The 17712-nt window shown below is 38.5% G+C and overlaps 2 protein-coding genes and 1 pseudogene across 4 annotated transcripts; 1 reads left to right on the forward strand and 2 right to left on the reverse strand.

Moving 5' to 3' along the window:
• LOC103710864 (organelle RRM domain-containing protein 2, mitochondrial) lies at positions 1-4328 on the reverse strand. The gene is made up of 3 exons (XM_008796777.6): positions 4077-4328; positions 545-613; positions 1-435 (listed from the first exon to the last, which is right to left on the reverse strand). The coding sequence occupies exons 1-3, from the start codon at positions 4249-4251 to the stop codon at positions 200-202; spliced, it is 480 nt and encodes a 159-aa protein (XP_008794999.3). The 5' UTR covers positions 4252-4328; the 3' UTR covers positions 1-199.
• Positions 4329-5139: 811 nt separating this feature from the next.
• LOC103710838 (uncharacterized) lies at positions 5140-9818 on the reverse strand. Of its 2 annotated transcripts, none has more exons than XM_039124192.3 (4): positions 9259-9818; positions 6851-7394; positions 5662-5939; positions 5140-5572 (listed from the first exon to the last, which is right to left on the reverse strand). In XM_039124192.3, exons 2-4 carry the CDS (start codon positions 7370-7372, stop codon positions 5413-5415), a joined length of 960 nt encoding a protein of 319 aa, XP_038980120.2. In that variant the 5' UTR covers positions 7373-7394; positions 9259-9818; the 3' UTR covers positions 5140-5412. The 2 variants fall into 2 exon arrangements, with proteins under 2 accessions (XP_038980120.2, XP_038980121.2); XM_039124193.3 differs by having other exon boundaries at positions 6851-7382; positions 9259-9787.
• Positions 9819-12466: 2648 nt separating this feature from the next.
• On the forward strand, positions 12467-15629 carry LOC103710831 (glycine-rich RNA-binding protein 2, mitochondrial-like; annotated as a pseudogene). The gene is made up of 4 exons (XR_015967721.2): positions 12467-12617; positions 14853-14919; positions 15011-15117; positions 15317-15629. The product of XR_015967721.2 is annotated as a glycine-rich RNA-binding protein 2, mitochondrial-like (transcript).
• The last annotated feature ends 2083 nt before the right edge of the window (positions 15630-17712 follow it).

Raw genomic sequence — 17712 nt, forward strand, 5'->3', positions numbered from 1 at the left:
TACCAAATACAACGCAATCAATTTGAATTAGAAATGTAAAGAGATTTTTAAGAATTATCAGCCCCAGTCAACTGAAGCTGAAATTTCAATGCTCCAACAATCCATCAGTGTCTTAATAATGGCTTCACTATTTCCTAAACAAAAATTGTTTTCCAGTCTCTCCCTTCAAAAAAACTACAATTTGTGTATGCAGACGCAATCATCCACACCATCCAATTGTTTTATTAGTCCTTATACCAGTTTCTGAAGGCTCCGGTTCAGGCGGCCGTGGTGGTTTAGGTTCTCTCGGTTTAGCAGGATCAACAAAAATAACCCATCCATCCAGAAATTTGGCATTCATCCCGTGTCGTGCCTTGTCAGCCTCTTCTATTGTTGCAAACCTGACAAAACCAAAACCCTTCGACCTCCCTGATACCCTATCACTCACAACCTTTGCTGCAAAAAAACAAGTATAGCCAACGTTGCTACTACTTTCAGGTTCCTGTGTACAAGAAAAAGGAAAATTGAAGCATGCAAACATGTTGTGGCTTAGGAATTGATGTACCTTCAAGAAGCTGGCCATAAGCAGAAAATGCTTCCCTAAGTTTTTCATCTGTTGTTAACCTTGAAAGCCCTGTATCACATGGAAGAAGTTACTAAAACAAGTGGAATATTATGTTGGATTTATTGCATAGCTTGCAGAGTACATGTAAGACCTTGCATAGGCACAAGAATTCTTATTAAGAAGATTTTCTAATTGACTTCATGGCTATCAGTACATTGCTTAGCTGTTGCTGAAAAAAATAGATTGAAATGATTTCACGATCTTAGAGAGAAATCAAAACCACTTGCTTTATGAAGCTCCATTAGTCAAATGATGCAAATGCAACTATTTAGAGCATGAAGTTTTGAATAAGTAAGTCCAAATTAATCTGCCCTGTAGATTTGGAGTGAAAATTTGCATCTCTTAGGTGACACTCGCTATAAAAGCATGGAAACTGGGCTACATAACAGTTACAATAGATCTTGTATAGAGTATATATTTTTCATTTCTCTAGACTGCTTAAAGGCACAATAATTTAACAGGATGGTCCCAACTGCATGCACTTGAAGGGGATCGCAGATGTTTGAGTTCATCGTATCCCAGGGGAGAAAAGCTAGTGCACTTTGAACAAGCATTCATTTATCTTGGGCAAACATTGTAACCTGAGAGGAAAGCTAGCGTCATTCATATAATCCCACAATGAAAGGTTTTACATGTAATTATAGAAGCAAAGTGGTCTGCTGAAAGCCAATTGATTATGTGAGAACTCCTCTCTTTTGTTCCTGATGATGTTAGTTCTTAATTGCAACAACCAATGGATTCCAGCTATCTTTCAAGTGTTAAATGTTGCACATACTTAAGATATTAAGCCATACGAGTTGTTGGCAAAAGACATACATGCTACCACTTAGATCTCAAAAATTCTATGATTCTCATGAAAATAATAGAAACAGGGTAAGAAACATAGTGGTATGGAGCAAATAAGAGCCCATTTTCAATAAAGTTGATGTTGCTGTCCTACAAGAAGTATCATGTACAATTTGTTGCCACCTGCTAGAAGTACATCAAATGAAGAAGAACCTTTAAACTAAATGTTGTCATTGCAAGCTCAGAGAAAGCAAAGAACAAAGAAAAATAAAGAAACCAATGCAAAAAAACAGGAATGAAGAATGATTTTTCAATGAAATATTATGACATTGGGTCTCTGTTATGCATTTATTAACCTAGATTGGACAATTATACATGAAGATCAAGTTTTTTCTAAGCAGAAAGATTGGATAGAGTCCAATCCAATTCATTTGGACATGAGATCGAGATAAGATAAAATTCTGTTGCCAATTCTCAAATTTAACAATAAGTTAATATATAGCACCCCTTAAGAGATTTCCAGCCTTTTGAATCCAAATCCCCCTTCAAACCTAGCAAAAAGTAGGAAAATCTGTTCTTCTCTTGGAAGACTTGAACGTACTATAGTCAACCGACTCAAACACTTTCAAAACATGCCCACGATTTCAACACTAATATTTTTTATGGTAATTCCAAACCTTCACTTAGTGTTTGCATGCCTCCATCTTGACAATAACTCCAACAATATAATAGCATACTCTAATCAAAGGAATTTGTTTACAGTCTGACAACTATATGCGATATAGATATGTGATAAGATGATAAGGGGTGTAACATTTTTTCTTCTTTTGGACACTATGTGGGAATACACATCTAATTCTAATTCATATACACAATCGAGATGAGTAAATAATGACATAATGTTGGATGACTTTGCATATCCCATTCTGAATGGGCAATACTATATTATCGTCATGAGCATCCAAGAGTATACGGTCATCAATGCACAACAAAACTCATGCTAACAAGCCCTTCCAAAGGCTAGCAACAAGTTATCCAGCATGAACTACTCCAAAGCAATTAAGAATATTGGCCTTTCCTCTTTCCTTCAACCAAAGCATCTCAAAGAACTTAGCTTCCTGTATGAATCATTTTTTCCCTAAATACCACAAAAGATGATCAAATAATTGAGCTTCAACGCCTTCCCCTCAATGATTCTATCGCGATTATTCTCAAAAGATCTGTTCCGGCATAATTTATGGGATTACCTAGTAAATCCAGTATACTGCAAGCTTCTGCCTCAGATACATGCAATCTGGTTTTTCGGAAAAAGTATCTTTTGTTCTTGCTATCGTAACTTGTTTATCGCATTTGAATGGAGAGAGTATGCATTAGCTTGAAGAACATAACAATATTCACAAGAAAACACCTATAAGGTATTATGGTTCATCCGTCTCACCTTTTTTTTTCCATAGGTATAAACTTAAATCTTACAGAAGACCAACATGGGTATGCCTAAATTTATTTTTCCCCCAAATTGGGAGGCAATTACTATTGTTGGGCCAGTACCATATGCACTTGTGTTATAAAGTTTTCCAGTGTCAAGAAATTCGGCTGGCATTTTTTTACCCTTCAAATATAACAAATGCTCTAAAAGTTTGCACAAAGTTGTCTGTTTTAAATGTTTTAATTATCTTGACAAGATCACTCATCATCTGCCTCTAATGGCAGCCTAAAAAATATTGATTTTTTTACACACTGGTGAAATTATTGTTTTCTACTGCAGATGCAACTCGATATCCCAGTTTCCAAAGTTTTAATGCAACTTAATAGCGCAGTTTCCAAAGTAAAACAAATTTTAAATATCTTAATGATAGAAATACTGTAGAATATGTCAACTTTCTCCCTAATTCTTTTTGCTTTTAAATTTGAAACTAAAGCTCACAAGATGCCAAGACACACCACATCCAAGTGATAAGATTTTCTTTCTATTCTTTTCTGTTGCTCCATGATGTACAAGTTTGCCACTTTCTTCCGTCAGAATTTTGCCTAATTATTTCTTAGGATAATTGTTGCATCTACTATGCCTTTATATATCAAATTCCTTAAATTCATACACTTCTCCCATGTTGGTTCAAAAATTCACATGCCACCAACAACAAAGCAAAAGAACAACACCATACAATGCCACTAGTATCGATAGCCCAAGACAGAGTTACGCCCATGACAAAGGTAAGAGGCCTGGTGAAAAGGTTATTCCAATAAACACAGCTTCCACTTATAAGAAAGAAAAATCAAAGGTAAGTTTACTGAGTAATAGTTTACGTAGAGAAACTGAGAAGCAACCACTATGTGTATTACTATGACCATCACCAGTCAGAAACAAAGATTTTAGATCCCCACAAATGGGATGTGAAACATGGTGAGAGACCCTAACCACTCTTTGCAAATTAAAATCCAAAATCCACCACTACAGCGAAGAGTCAAAATGCTTAACCAACAAAAGGCGATAGCTTTAACAAGATCCAAAGATCCCAGAACGTAAGCTGAAAAAAATCACTAAAACAAGAATGTAATCTTATTTAATCTGAAGAACACAAGGAATGCTCGATAGTTTCTCGAAAAGAATTATGAGAACTCACGGACATATAAGATTTTGGAGCGAATCACAAGAAATAGGTTAAGAGAGAGAAACCCTAGAGCTCACCGCTAACGAAGAGCTTGGGGGTGGTGAGGGGAGGAAGGTTGCCGCCACCGGTGGCGTCGTCCAAGGGAAAGGAGGAGCTTTGACGTACGGGAGAGAAGGGCCATTTCCATTGAGGAAGAGAGGAAGGCGACGCCCTCAGGAGGCGGCGAAGTCCGAGCGTGGAGGACAACGCCATGGCAGAGTGGAGGCGGAGGAAGAGGAGCTAAAACCCTAGACTATAGGCCCTTCTTCAAATATTAGTAAGGGGGTGGCGGCTTTACACCGGTTTCGGTATGGTCACCATACGGTGAGAGAGATGCTCAACTTAAGGAGCGACGCTGACCGACGTGGGCCGACCGTGGACAGGAGTTGTATCTTTCGTGCGAATGAAGGATTCCTTTTTTTTTTTTTTTTTTTGTAAAACGAAGGATTCCTCTTCCTTCGCGCGAATTCGCTGTTGTTGGATTGCCGTGCAGGCTGATGAGTGGGGAGTTCGGGGTGCCTTGAATCTGTGTCGGATGCGATCCAACCCAACGGCCGCATCACAGATTTGGAAAAAGAGAGAAGAACCACAAGAAGAAAAAAATACCCTCACAGATGAAATAGACGCCTGATAAAGAAGAGAATAGAAAGACTCGACAGGAAAGAAAAAAAATGTGGATAGCCTCCTTTTATATATAATCTCTCTTAGCGCATATAATTTTTTTATTTTTTTTAACCTGACAAGCTCCGCTAATAACGCTAATAAGAGTTCTATTTCTAATTGACTTTTGGATTTCTTTTTAAGGTGGATGCTCAAGGAAACATGACACAATAAAAATCTCACCACATATGATATCCTATAATGCCTGCCCCATATAATTTTTGTTCCATTAGGCAGGAGATAGTAAAAAGAAACCAGACTTGATTTGCATCACGTAGGTTGTCACCTGCGGTCATAACCTTCCACTTACAAACGAGGTATCCGGCATAATTATAATGGGAGGGGGTTCTCGACCCCAGCCCAACCATAATTATATAGCAGGCGAGTCACCAGAAATAAAATTGGCATGGAGATGTATGACACACAAAGCATGACAGGTAGTAACTAAAAGGCCCTAAACTGCCAGGCCTCCAGCTTAACAAAAATCCATCATCTACCAAACACCCGAAAACACCACTGCATTGTTCAGTGTCTAAATTTGAAAACATGAACCACCACTGTAGCTTTATTGTCTTCAGCCCACTAATAACCTTCCAGACAATAAGTTCTCCTGATCGTGACAAACTATCAGGTACACAAACCATTTTTATCGTGCGTTAGTTATCTACAATCAACAAGATGATAGTTCGTCCACGTTGCCAAAATTAGGTCCATTCAAGAGGCCTCAGCTGTGGAGAGATGCACTTCAGCAATTGCCTCCCTCAGGAAGCTGCTTCCGCACTTAGATTCACGAGTGCTAGCTGCATACTCTAAGACTTCCGCATTTGTTTTTCTATATCCACCCAACAATGACCTATCTCCAGCAGCTGGTAACCTGAAGAATACAAAGATAGTGTTTAAAACTATAATTCAGACGCATGGTGGGCACATAATGCATCTATATAAACAAAGCTGGAAAGAAACCTCCTATCCGAAGGTTCAGATACAGGGCTAGTACTGCTGCGATTTGCATGTTTCCTTTCAGTACCACTTCCACGAGAGGGCTTGCCCTTGTGCTTGTTCTTGTGGTTCTTTTTTTTGGCCTTGGGACGTTGTTGATGGCTCTTCTTCAATGTGTGCGACATGGATGTGGCAGGAGGATCGTATACCTCGGGTGCCCATTTCACATGCAGCCTCGTAGTTGGGGATATCCCATTTTGTGCACGGCGTCCCTTCATGGCAGAAACAAGATTCAAAGAACTCTGAAACAAATGTCAGCATCATCAACAAATTTGGGATAACGAATCTGAAATTTCAAAAGCACACCTTGCACATACGCTACCTTTCAAGATTAATACCATGGACAATTTTTTGTTGCACACATGCTTTCTACAGGATTATGCCTGATTTTAAATATTTATGGAAATTATGAGTAAAAATAAATCGCATGCACTGAGACTCAATAATAGAAAATGCACATGATCATGCATAGATACCCTAATTGGCACTTCATAAATCCATTTTAGCAGACCAACATCCTTAGCCATTACCGATGATATATGTATATATACATAAGAACCTCTTAATGTCGAAGTATAATTAAACAAATAAAAATACACAGAAGGGAAAGTAGCGAAGACACAGAAAAACTCAATACTGGACTACAGGCATAAAATCTACATTATATTCAATTCAGAAGAAGAAAAGATTTCCCTAAAACACACAAGATCTATCTCAACACATGCACGCACGCACAAAGGATGAGAACATGGACCGAGCATATAAATGGTGTCTATGATGCAATATGAAAAGGACATGAAGGTCGCATGTATAGATTAACTTCTGGAGGAGTTATAGGCAGTTCCTAACATAAAAGACAAAAAAATTACTTTTATTCAACCATTTAGCCATGAATTTGTTCCATAACAGATATAAAAGTCCGCTGAATATGAAAATCATTCATATCATTCTTGACAAATTTTTCAGTATCTTGTGAATTTACCATCACTTTTAAGATTAACATTGACCTCTCTTGCACTGCTCATGAAACTTGAGATCAACCAGAATGTCAAGAATGACAGGTGAATCGTATGACGGTGAGCACTAAGTACACCTACAGGATTGTAGTTACCAATTAAATAAATAAAAACTAATTAGATAAAGAGGAACATACGGGCAGAGACATTGAACGTGCATAAGCAGAACTCGCAAATGTGGAAGAACGTAGGCCTTGTACTTGTATGCTCGATTCCTCGTTAGTTTCCTTGATTGACAAAGTATCCAATGGTAACTCAGACGAGAAAGGAAATGTTGCACATTTGCTCAAGCTTTTGTGTTTGTTTGCATCAAAGGAAACAGAATGGCAGGACTCTTGGCAGGTTTTGATTTCCTTTGAGTCGAATGCTTCATCTTGATCAGAAGTTGCATTAAGGCCAGAGATTCCTCCATCAAGATGTGTAACATGCAGGAATGCACTGGGAGCAAAGGCAGCTTCTTGCATTACAGAATGATCTTCCTCACTAACAGAAGAAATGTCGAGAATCTCCTGATGTGTGATCTTAGCAGTTCCTTTCAAATTGCAACATGTACACTCTTTATGTTCTACATGTGATTTCTCACAGCTAAGGCTATATGCATATGTCTCACAACCAATATTTCCAGCAACCACGCTAGTGCAAGGAGTGGAACTGTCCATCCAGGTGCTACTGTAATGAGAACTGTCAGAGCATTTACGTTAAAAATTGAGCCATATTATTTATTCAAATTAGCATGACAGGAAGCCAAAGATTAAAAAAGAGTTGCCACAAAAATCATCTAATATGATTCTCACGACAATGTGAATATCATAAGCACATCAATTCCCATTACATAATAAAAGACGATCAATTCACAAATAACCTGATTAATAAACTCCAGAAACTGTTAATCCACAAGCTGTGGAGGATGAAGAAAATAAAGGGAGAAAATTGTCAGCAAGAAAATCCAGTACGTCAGCATTAACAACAAAACTTGCAGCGTCAGATCTGGAAAGATCCAGGTACAAATGATAACCCTAATGGCAAAAATAGTTATGCACTAACAGAAAAAATTCTACAAGAATGATAAATTTATATCTGCAATAATGATGATAGATTGTTAGAAGCTTAATCAAATGCTATAAAATGAATAAATGCTATAAACAAATCTAGAAATATTGTAACTCATGCTTCCTGCTCAAGAGACCTGTTCAACTCTCTCGGACTCGTGGCTCTCTGCATAGGGTGGTCCATACAAGACAAGGCAATTCCTATGGGATGACAATACAAAATTTTATCATCTCAAAATTCAAGAAGCAGATCACGTTAAATAAAACGATACATGGCAAAATACAGTTCTAAATAGTAGAGAATTTCTTCTAAGTTCAATTACTATCAAGCAGAAAATCAAATGGTGATAGACCTTACCACGTATAGGAAATTCAAATAGGAGATAAAAAGTTAAAAAAGTAATCATTGACCCTCAAAAGAAACAGTAGAAGATCTGACTTAAAGGGCATTATATAAGTAACACTGTCCTTTTCTGGATAGAAGATGTTTACTCATACCTGAAAGCACATGCTTTTATGTATGCATGTCATGCAGATAGATAGTAGTCATGAGAACATTGTATAGCACTTAGGTATATGCATACAGTATGCATGCATGATATGTACATTACTTTAGCAGGCAGTCAAGAGATCCAGTCAGAGAGCAGAATAAAATACGATAACTTGTCCCTCAGAAAATAGTAGAAGATTAGAACTAGAGGATATTAAAGCATTCTGAATGGTACAGGTCCACTGGTACCTGAGAGTGCATTTTATCATGGATCCACTGTCAAGCTGACAAAATAAATAAAAAAGGTTGTCTTATCTACTATCATGCTCAGGCATGAGCAGTGCAGCATGACTTCCTCGTGCATATCACTATACATGATAGTCATTGATATCCAGTTAAATGTTAATCACTACAGAAGACACAGCTGATGCAACAACTTTATAAGGTATAATATAGATAAAATGCAGATAAACAAGAATCATCTTATATGAAATTCTTAATCAGATAGGAATGAGAGAAGACTTAAATTGTACCATAATAACATGTCTGACTAACAAAACCAAAAACTTATATTCCCACCTATTTGCCAAAACCTGAATAGATGGGACAATAGTTGATCATTATGGTTATAGTTATGGTTATGGTTTTGCAGAAAAAAATGATACAATAAAGTGCTGAACAAGTATTATTTTAAAATTTAATAGTACATATTTTCAAGAATGGTTTGTAATAACCTAAGGAATAATTCTGTGATGGCAGGAAATGAAAAGCATTTAACTTTTGGAAAGTTCTCCTATGAATTTGCATGTGCTGACAACAATTAAGTTGTTTGTTCAAGTTCATGATTTTTGATTGGTATTTAAGTTGGCAGCTATGGTCCTAAATCTTCAGTCCAACAGAACGCTGAAAACAGAGAACAGAACAATAATGCAGAATAGAGAAAAGACAAGAATGCACGGGAACCGGAAGACAGGAAATAGAAAATTAAAAAGAGATCAGCAATTACCTCAAGCCAAACTTCGCACTCTCCTCCCAGCAGCCGAAGAAAGAAACCAGCTCCAAACCAAACACTCCTCGGACTCAAATCTCACCACCAAGATCTAATACCGAAATCGATCCAGAGATTTCTAGACGTTGGAGAAGAATACAGAGAGGAAAAGGGGAAAGGAAACCCTAGAGGAACCGTACCGCCATTCCTAGAAGTTATTGCTGACTCAAATTACCACGCCGACTCCACTTCTCGAGATTTTTCAGGCGATGAAAGGAAGAACCGCCATGGAAGGAGGTAGCTGAGGGGATCAAGGTTGCAAGCCGGCGGAGGAACTCTCCGCGCACCGTAGGCATGGTCGATGCTCGCAGAGCAGAAACCTTGGCAGGAGATCCAACAAGCCCTAATCCGAAACTCCCCTGCTCCAAATCAGCCCCCCCCAAAAAAAGGGGAAGAGATCAAGAAATTGGGGGGAAAGAAAGCGATCAAGAGCGCTTCCGATTGGGAGAACAGAGAGAAGAACGCGGATGCGGCGGAGAAGAAGAAGAGGGTTTATAGAGAGGATAGGAATCTCGAACAAGACGACTGGCAGATGGCGGTTCACTGGCCTTACAGAGACCGACACGTGGCTCCGGAAGGTCGGTTGCTTGCTGGATGATGATGAGAAGAATAACTCGCGGGAGCGCATGAACCGCATAAAGTTTTATACGGACATTCGATCTACCGTCGTTGAGAACTGCAGAATAACGTGAGTTTTGGATATGTTCTCGCATACATCAAGTCAACGTCCGCATAAATGTATTTATCGCTGAGAAATGTCAGACATTGGATATTTTGTCGTGTTGTGAACGACTCGAGAGACGCAGGTACCAGTTTTGGCAACTCGGGTAATGTGAGATCGGCTATACAGGATACAACATGGTACAGTCGCGAGGACAAATGGAGAGGTGAGCAAGTGATGACATTGATGTGTAACCAAATGGCGGGCCCACCTGCGTTGAGGGTATGAAGGGCCAATGATGACGTTTCCAGACGATGATGCGCGTCGGTGCGGAAAGGTTTCGTTAAGCGATCCCACATGACCTGCACAGGTGAGGGCGTACAATGAATGAATAAAGCACGAGAACGTAGAATTTTTATTTTTTTGCAGTTTGCTTTGAGTAGTACGATAATTGTTTGGTAAAAGAGTAGTACGATACTTAACGAACGCCACGTTCCCGTTACGTGATGACGTGGCTGCTAATGTAGATCAGCCATGTCAGCAAAGACTGATCTTTTCGAGTCTCTCGCTGCGCTCCCTCCCTGTTTGCCATCTCTGCTTATAGGATGGGACGAGTGCACCCCATCTTCAACTCCCTATTTCTCCAGAAATTATTTACCTACACCACCCTCAAAAACCAGCAGATCGGTGAGGATATTTGGCGATTGTGATTGGACAGATCTAGAGCCAAACTAGAAATGGCGATGAGCATCCACCGTTGCAGAATATCTATAACCGATTGAGAATTACAAGGCCTCCCAGGATATCCATGTCTATCTCGAGATGAGTGGGAGTGCCCTAACTTTTTTTAGATATATCTATACGAGGATGGTATTATGTATTTAGCTTACTAAAAAAAAAAACAATGGCCATGGTTGGTTGCGTGCAATGTAAGCAATAATTTCTCTCTCTCTCTCTCTCTCTCTCTCTCTCTCTCTCTCTCTCTTTGCCTCTCATCCTTTTATAATTAGTGTAGCAAAAAAAAATCTGATAATATGGTATAATCAAATTAATTCAGCTTAAAATTGACTATGACAATTGGGATACATTTTTCAACTTCTTGATATAATTTGATCAAGTAAACTCCAACCGACCTAAAAGCTAAACCAGATATATCAAAATCAATTGATTTTTAAGTTTACACATCGTCCGATGTGCCAAATGAACTCTTGCATCTCAATCTGATAATCATTCAGCTTGGCAACCATTCCCAAGCTGACCTGAATTCTCTTACTTCAGGCAATAGCCCTATCGCTTCGCAATATTTCTTCCGCTACGCTCAGAACTAAAGCCTATAATAATGACCATGGATGGTTACATCACATCCTAAGACAGTTACAGCATCATCCAATTAGCTATATTATTTTTTTTTAAAAAAATGGGACTCTTTGCCACAAAAAATCTTCTTATTTGTGAATCACAATTCACAAGCCAAACCCTCACCATCTAATCTTAACCAACCCGCATGTGAATTTCCAATTTTGTCCTCCATTTTTTTTAAATATTATAGGCAGCTCCCTCTCACCAACCCAAAGAGCTCTACAAAGTTGTCGGATACATATGAGGTCACTCAATCCGCAGTTCTGTTGGCCTCCTTATAGACATGCTTGGCCTGAAAAGCAACGTCTCTATCTACCATGGCCCGAATATTCGAGAGCAAGGGATGACAATCATCCATGCCGCAAGCGCACCCTTGGATCCAGTCAATCATCGTAGCCGTGTTACTCTCGAGTAGGATTATGTTGGCCAGCAAGCTTGATACAGACCAGCCTAAGTTACCTTCAACTCCATCCTAGAAATAGAGATGCTAAAGATTTGGCACCCATGAACAACAACCATCCATAGAGTCTGGGTGAGATGTCAAAAATTTGGCACCCACCAGCAACAACTACCATAGAGTCCAGACCTCTAATCATAAAGTCTGCGCCACTCATTTTGCCATCATTTAGTATGCATTCCTCGATCGAAGTTAATACTGAAAAAAAAAAAGAAAGAAAAACACCTCTATTTTTCGATGGCCGAAAAATAGTTATGGTTATCCATCAGATATTCCAGTCACGTGCAACAGCCACCGTTTTACAAATCCTCACCGCAAATCAGTCAATCAAGAGCCTCCTGGCCTGTCACTGTCACATGACACTTTCCATTTTTTATTAATCAAACCACTTAATGTCTCTCCTCACCTGTTCAATCAGGATTGCCCCGGATCGCCCATTGAGCGACCTCAGCTGTCGATCAAACCACCAACGGTCAATAGCACCCGTTCCCAGCACCGGATGATACGCCGCCGCGAACCGAATCGCTGCCGCTTTCGCCGATCTCGGGAGTGCGCGTCACGGGAAAGGATGGGAGGAGAAGAGACCGCAGGAGGCCAGGCCAAGAAGGGGGAAGGGTTTGTCCGCGGAGGATGGTATTTTGGTCAAAGTGCAATCTTCTTCTGCCTGCGGTGCTTATAATGGTGTCAGGGGAGAACCGACGAAGTTGGGGGATTTCTCGTTTCTGGAGAAGGAAGTGGAAAGCATGCGGAGTTCTAGGGGTCAGGGGTTCCAACGGGCTGTTGGTTTGCCTGTAAGGAGGTTCTTTGCTCGAGATGCTTCTACTAAGCTCTTTGTGGGAGGTAGGGGTTGACCCTCTTGACATCCTTCTACAGCGTTCAAATTTGATCTGCGTTTCTGTTGAGATAATTTCTGGGATTTTTTTCGCATGCATTATATTGTTCTTTGATGTTGCTTCACGGCCTTGTTATTAATTGCGATCTACTCGCATGAAATAAGATTGCAAACTCGTACAATTAACATGGAAAAGTGGGGCGAAATGCTTTAGCATCTGAGTAGAAGAGAAACAACTACATATATGTGCTTTGGCATCCATTGTATGATTGGATCCCCCAAATGCAAATTCTGCAAGGGAAGAACTCCAGGTAAAAGATATTTGTAAATCATCTCACTCCATGATAAGTATCTCAGGACAATCCGCAAATGCGATTGTCTAAACCTTTAATCATCGCAGAATAATGTTGGAGTCCAGGTAATGGTCAGGCGCTGGAAAAATGTTTTCTTAAATGAAATTTTGACCTGAATGCTTTTATCCCCAATGTTCTTTCCAACTTTGTAATGGTTTGCTACATCGAGTGCTTAATAGAGTCACTGTTTCCTCATCCATGTTGTGGTCTCATCGATCCCATTGATCTTGGATGTCTTTCTTCAGTGTTGCTTCTCTATGTTCTTATGTTATCTCCGAATTTCATCCCTATATAATGTCTAGTTTTTTAACCCTCTGATGTTGTTATATCATACATTAATTCATCTGATTGCCTTCATCTGCTGTGAGTATTTGTCCCCATTGTTTAACTGATGATAAACAAGATAGCCTGATATCAAATTGATGTGATGCAAACAGGAAGTGTAAGTTCAAATACTAGTGTGCAAGAAAGAGAAGAGAGGAAAAAAATGAGAGGGAGAATGCAGTAGGGCAAATAAAATAACAGAAAAGAGAAGGAAGGAATAGAAAAGGATTATGAGAATAGAGATGTGGAATTCCTTGCAAAGATAACATCTATTATCACTCAAATAAGATCCTAGCGGTAATAGATTCATTAACTGAAGTCGTAACCAGGGCATATATCCAAGGATAACACCTATTATCACTCCAATAAGATCCTAGCGATCATAGAGTTTCATCAACTGAAACCATGTTATAATGCATCATGTTATTAATCTACATAAGATTTATTGGTGACTCCTCAATCTTTATCATGTTTTTGATGACGAATCAATGACGAGGCCCAGGGGAAGTCATTCCATTCCATGCATCTTTCCTTCCAGATTATTTCTAAATGATTCTTTTGCAGAGGGTAAGGTATTGCCTTGCTTTTCACTTCCCATATTTAGATCAGAAACAGATGGTGATTAATTGAATTTGCCTCTGATACATGGGTTCTATGAGAAACACATGAAATGGATCTGTTTGTTAGCTCAGTTAAATCTTGTAAGGGGGCTTGATTTCTGTCCTGATGCATGCTAGCAAATCCTTATAAGTCCTCTGGCATTTGGTGACTGGCGAATATGAATAGTTACCTCTTTATTTAGCCATTCCTTCCTAACTTTGTGATGTTTGAGTATATTGCTTCTAGATAAAGATGGTATCTATACTAATAATTGCATTAGAAAGATTCTTCTGTTCTTTACACTTGCTACACATTATTTGTTAACATAGAAACATCTCTCTTGATGTATAAATAACCATGATCAACTTAAACTAAAACCACCTGCCTTAGGCATGGATTATGTTATGTTATATCTTCCTCTATGGGGTGCCCTAGCTTTCATGCGAACATGGTACAAAACAAGGTGGTCATAGCATGGACTTAGTGTGGTTCTTAGGAAGCAGGGGGAAGGAACAATATATGGCATAGGAAAGAAGAAAGAAAAGGGAAAGAAATTGGTGAAACTACAAGAACTTAAGGAAGTTATCAAATTAGACTGTTACATAGGTTTTACTTGCACTTTTCATGTAATCTAGGAAATATTTCAACTCTGTTTTCTTTTATCTATCATGGGCTTGAAGAACGATTTGTCATGGTAATCATGCACGCACTCAATCTCACACATTCATGCACATGCATGTGCCCATTCACAGACAGGTGCACATGCTGACACATGCATGCACACAGAAACAATCCACTCACTCATGTAGACACAGAAAAAGAAATTAATGAGATGAGAAAGGTAGCATATTATCCTTAAATCTTTCTCCCCAGTCTCGGATCTAATTTGCCTAAAATATATAAGAAGTTTAAAATGCTGGTACTTCATATAAAGTCTTGGTGTTGTTGTGGTATGCTGAGCTACAGGCCTTTCATATGATACCCATGAAGCTGCATTAAAAGATGCTCTGTCAGCATGGTGAAATCAAAGAAGGTATTCTAATACAATTTCTAGATTTATTTTTCTGGGCATTCTTTTAGATCCGATAGATTTCTATTGAATAAATCATGCATATATGTGACAGTCAAAGTAATATGTGATAGAATAACTGGGAAGTCAAAAGGATATGGTTTTGTTCACTTTTGCAAGGAAAGTGAAGCAACCAACGCAATGCAAAAGATGGACGGTCAGGTATGAAAAAGTGTCCAATCATGGATCATGTGCATTTGTCGATCCTTCTAGTGCTTGTTTGAATCCACAGTATTCTGAATCCAGATATCTTCAACATGCTGACAGGAAGAATTAATTTTAACCTGCATTTTACATGTATATGCTAGTTTGCTTTTCAAATTGCCTTGAGAGAAATATCTACTTTAATATGTTGTTTCAGTCGCTGGATGGAAGAAATATCCGTGTGCATTATGCAAACAAGGGATGAAAGCTGCATCTTTCAAGATTTATTGATTGCAAGTAAGATTTTTCATGCCTTCCTCTGTTTAGACTGTTTAGTTGGTTATATTGATTGTGTTTAGTTGTCATATCTTTTTGATGGAACAGCTTAGCTTAGCTTACTTGGCCAACTTGGATTATCCTACATATATAGCTTCATACCAAAAAATAATAGGTAATTTCATTTTATCAAGTTTCTATGAGGGCGTCAACAAACTATCTTTATAAATATATCACGCTTTCGTTTATGGTCATCTACGTTGTTCACCTTTCCTCTGTTTCCCTGTATAACACTATTAGAAATCTCCTGTACCTTGCTGGCTATTAAGTCTCTACTAACTCGGAAGAATTATATTTCTATATTGCTTGTACTATTCTATCATGCATTGCACGATTCTTCTCTTTTTCAGAACCTAGATATAAAGCTCCGCAAGTTTTACTTAAATGCTATCATAATTATCCTTTTTTATAATATTTTTTGCTAAGAACTATTTTTTAAATGCATCATATGTGCAGTGTGCTTCCGTTGAAAAAAGAAAAAGAAAAAGAGAAATAAGCCTGCACGTATAGTTTCAATTCTAAGTATTGATCTTCTTTCATCATGCTAATTTTCGGCACATCATGGACATATAACTAAATCAGCATGGAGGAGACGTTTTCACAAAAACCAGATAGATGATAATTCTCACTACTATTCTACAGAGATATCCCTCGGTCTTATTCAACAAGAGTTCTTTTTTACGCCCTTGGACATAGGCCCCCAGAGTGCTGGACGTTAAGACACAAGAAACGAAGTCAATCTACCAGCCAAATGCCCCAGCATGGGTCTCATATTTTGGTCTAGCTGCATTTAACTCCGTTAGTCACTGAAGATAGAGCAGAAGATAGAATATAGAACAAAAAAAATCTAATGTCACAACTAGTCCGTCTGAAGTAAAACTGATAGTGCACATCATCAGCAGATATAGCACGGAGAATCGCAACAACGACAATGCTGAAAGTACGTGGAAGAAGATAAAAATTCTCTCTCCTTTAGACAGATCCCAAAAACTCTTAATGTTAAAATCACAAAAGTTCAGAACCATCTACAAAATCAGAGAAAACAGAAGCACAAAAACTCGTGCAATTTGTAAGTATGAGGGCAAAAGTTTGCAATATCATCAATGGAGATGGTACGCAAATCATCAAGTAAACTCAACCATAATAAGGTTTATTCTAGGACAAGTAATCATCTATCAAAATGCTAATAATGCTTCAGAGACATTAATCCACCAGCCCATGGTCACTAAGCAACTTATCCCCATTAAAGGTGGTGGCGATGAGGTTGGCACCTCTAATTTTTCAGTAAGGATGGTAAAGAACATATTTGCCAACTCTGATCAGTCTTAGCTTGAAAGGAAATTAGGGAGGAAGTAGCAAGGAAGGAAATATCGACATGTGAGAATTAATCAATTCACCTACAACATTTTGACTGCAACTGATTCTAGAGCACTTATAATGATTGATTTCCTAGTAAGCTGAGTCTTGCTGATCAAAATTAGATAGCGCTAATAGTTCAAGTGCTGACTAGCATTTACAGAGCTACTACTATGATGCATCCCTACTTTTCAACTTCCTGGAAAATGTAAAAATCATATGCCTTCTGAAGATTCCTCAAATCTTAAGATGAAGCAAGATTTCTGTATCCATGAGATTTATGCACATGAAAGTTACTGAAAGCAATTTTTTTCTAAAATATTATAGTTAAAAGCCCACCAAAACAAGCTTGAATGCACACAGAACAACATCACAGTTTCAATCATTTCCTCTGCAGACCATATGCTACCATCCATCCAAGGACCAAGTTTCAATGTAAAAGCAGTAACAATGATTAATTACTCCTGTCAGGACATACAAAAATGGTTAGCGATCACCGTTCTGATGCCAATACCATAGAAATTATATAATTATCACTCTCCAATACTAAAGCATACTTAACACTTCAAAATATTTCCCAAAGACCACCAGCATTATTTTGCCATGCACAATGAAAACAAATGAAACCACAAACGCCTATGAAGGGTATTAAAATTTAACACTTGCTTGCAACACTGCACCCAATCACTTAAAGAATCATATGTAGTGCATGAACTCCAGCTAGCATGTACAAAAGGAGCAAAGGCTATGCACACAAGTGCCCAACAGAAGGCACAAAGAGCTAAAGCCAGAATAAAAGAACTGCTTGGACGCATGGAGGTGAGTGCAATAATGAAACTTCTATTGACTTTCCCCATATAACTAAAATGATGTGTGTTTCTAGTAGGAAGTTAAGGCATTTCTGTATGCAGCTGAGCATCG

The sequence above is a fragment of the Phoenix dactylifera genome, chromosome 8, assembly GCF_051530095.1.
Source record: "Phoenix dactylifera cultivar Ajwa chromosome 8, Ajwa_hap1_PhDact_Kaust_v1.1, whole genome shotgun sequence".
Lineage (NCBI taxonomy): Eukaryota > Viridiplantae > Streptophyta > Magnoliopsida > Arecales > Arecaceae > Phoenix > Phoenix dactylifera.

Bases quoted from the DNA above. Each gene is read 5' to 3' on its own strand.
- LOC103710838 (XM_039124192.3), bottom strand. From the start codon at position 7,372: ATGGACAGTTCCACTCCTTGCACTAGCGTGGTTGCTGGAAATATTGGT. The intron at 5,940-6,850 runs GTATGTTCCTCT...CATTTGTTTCAG, and splicing joins CACGTTCAATGTCTCTGCCC to AGTTCTTTGAATCTTGTTTC. The intron at 5,573-5,661 runs GTTTCTTTCCAG...TGTATTCTTCAG, and splicing joins TCTGAACCTTCGGATAGGAG to GTTACCAGCTGCTGGAGATA.
- LOC103710864 (XM_008796777.6), bottom strand. From the start codon at position 4,251: ATGGCGTTGTCCTCCACGCTCGGACTTCGCCGCCTCCTGAGGGCGTCG. The intron at 614-4,076 runs GTGAGCTCTAGG...CATGTGATACAG, and splicing joins CCCCAAGCTCTTCGTTAGCG to GGCTTTCAAGGTTAACAACA. The intron at 436-544 runs GTACATCAATTC...GTTTTTTTGCAG, and splicing joins TTATGGCCAGCTTCTTGAAG to CAAAGGTTGTGAGTGATAGG.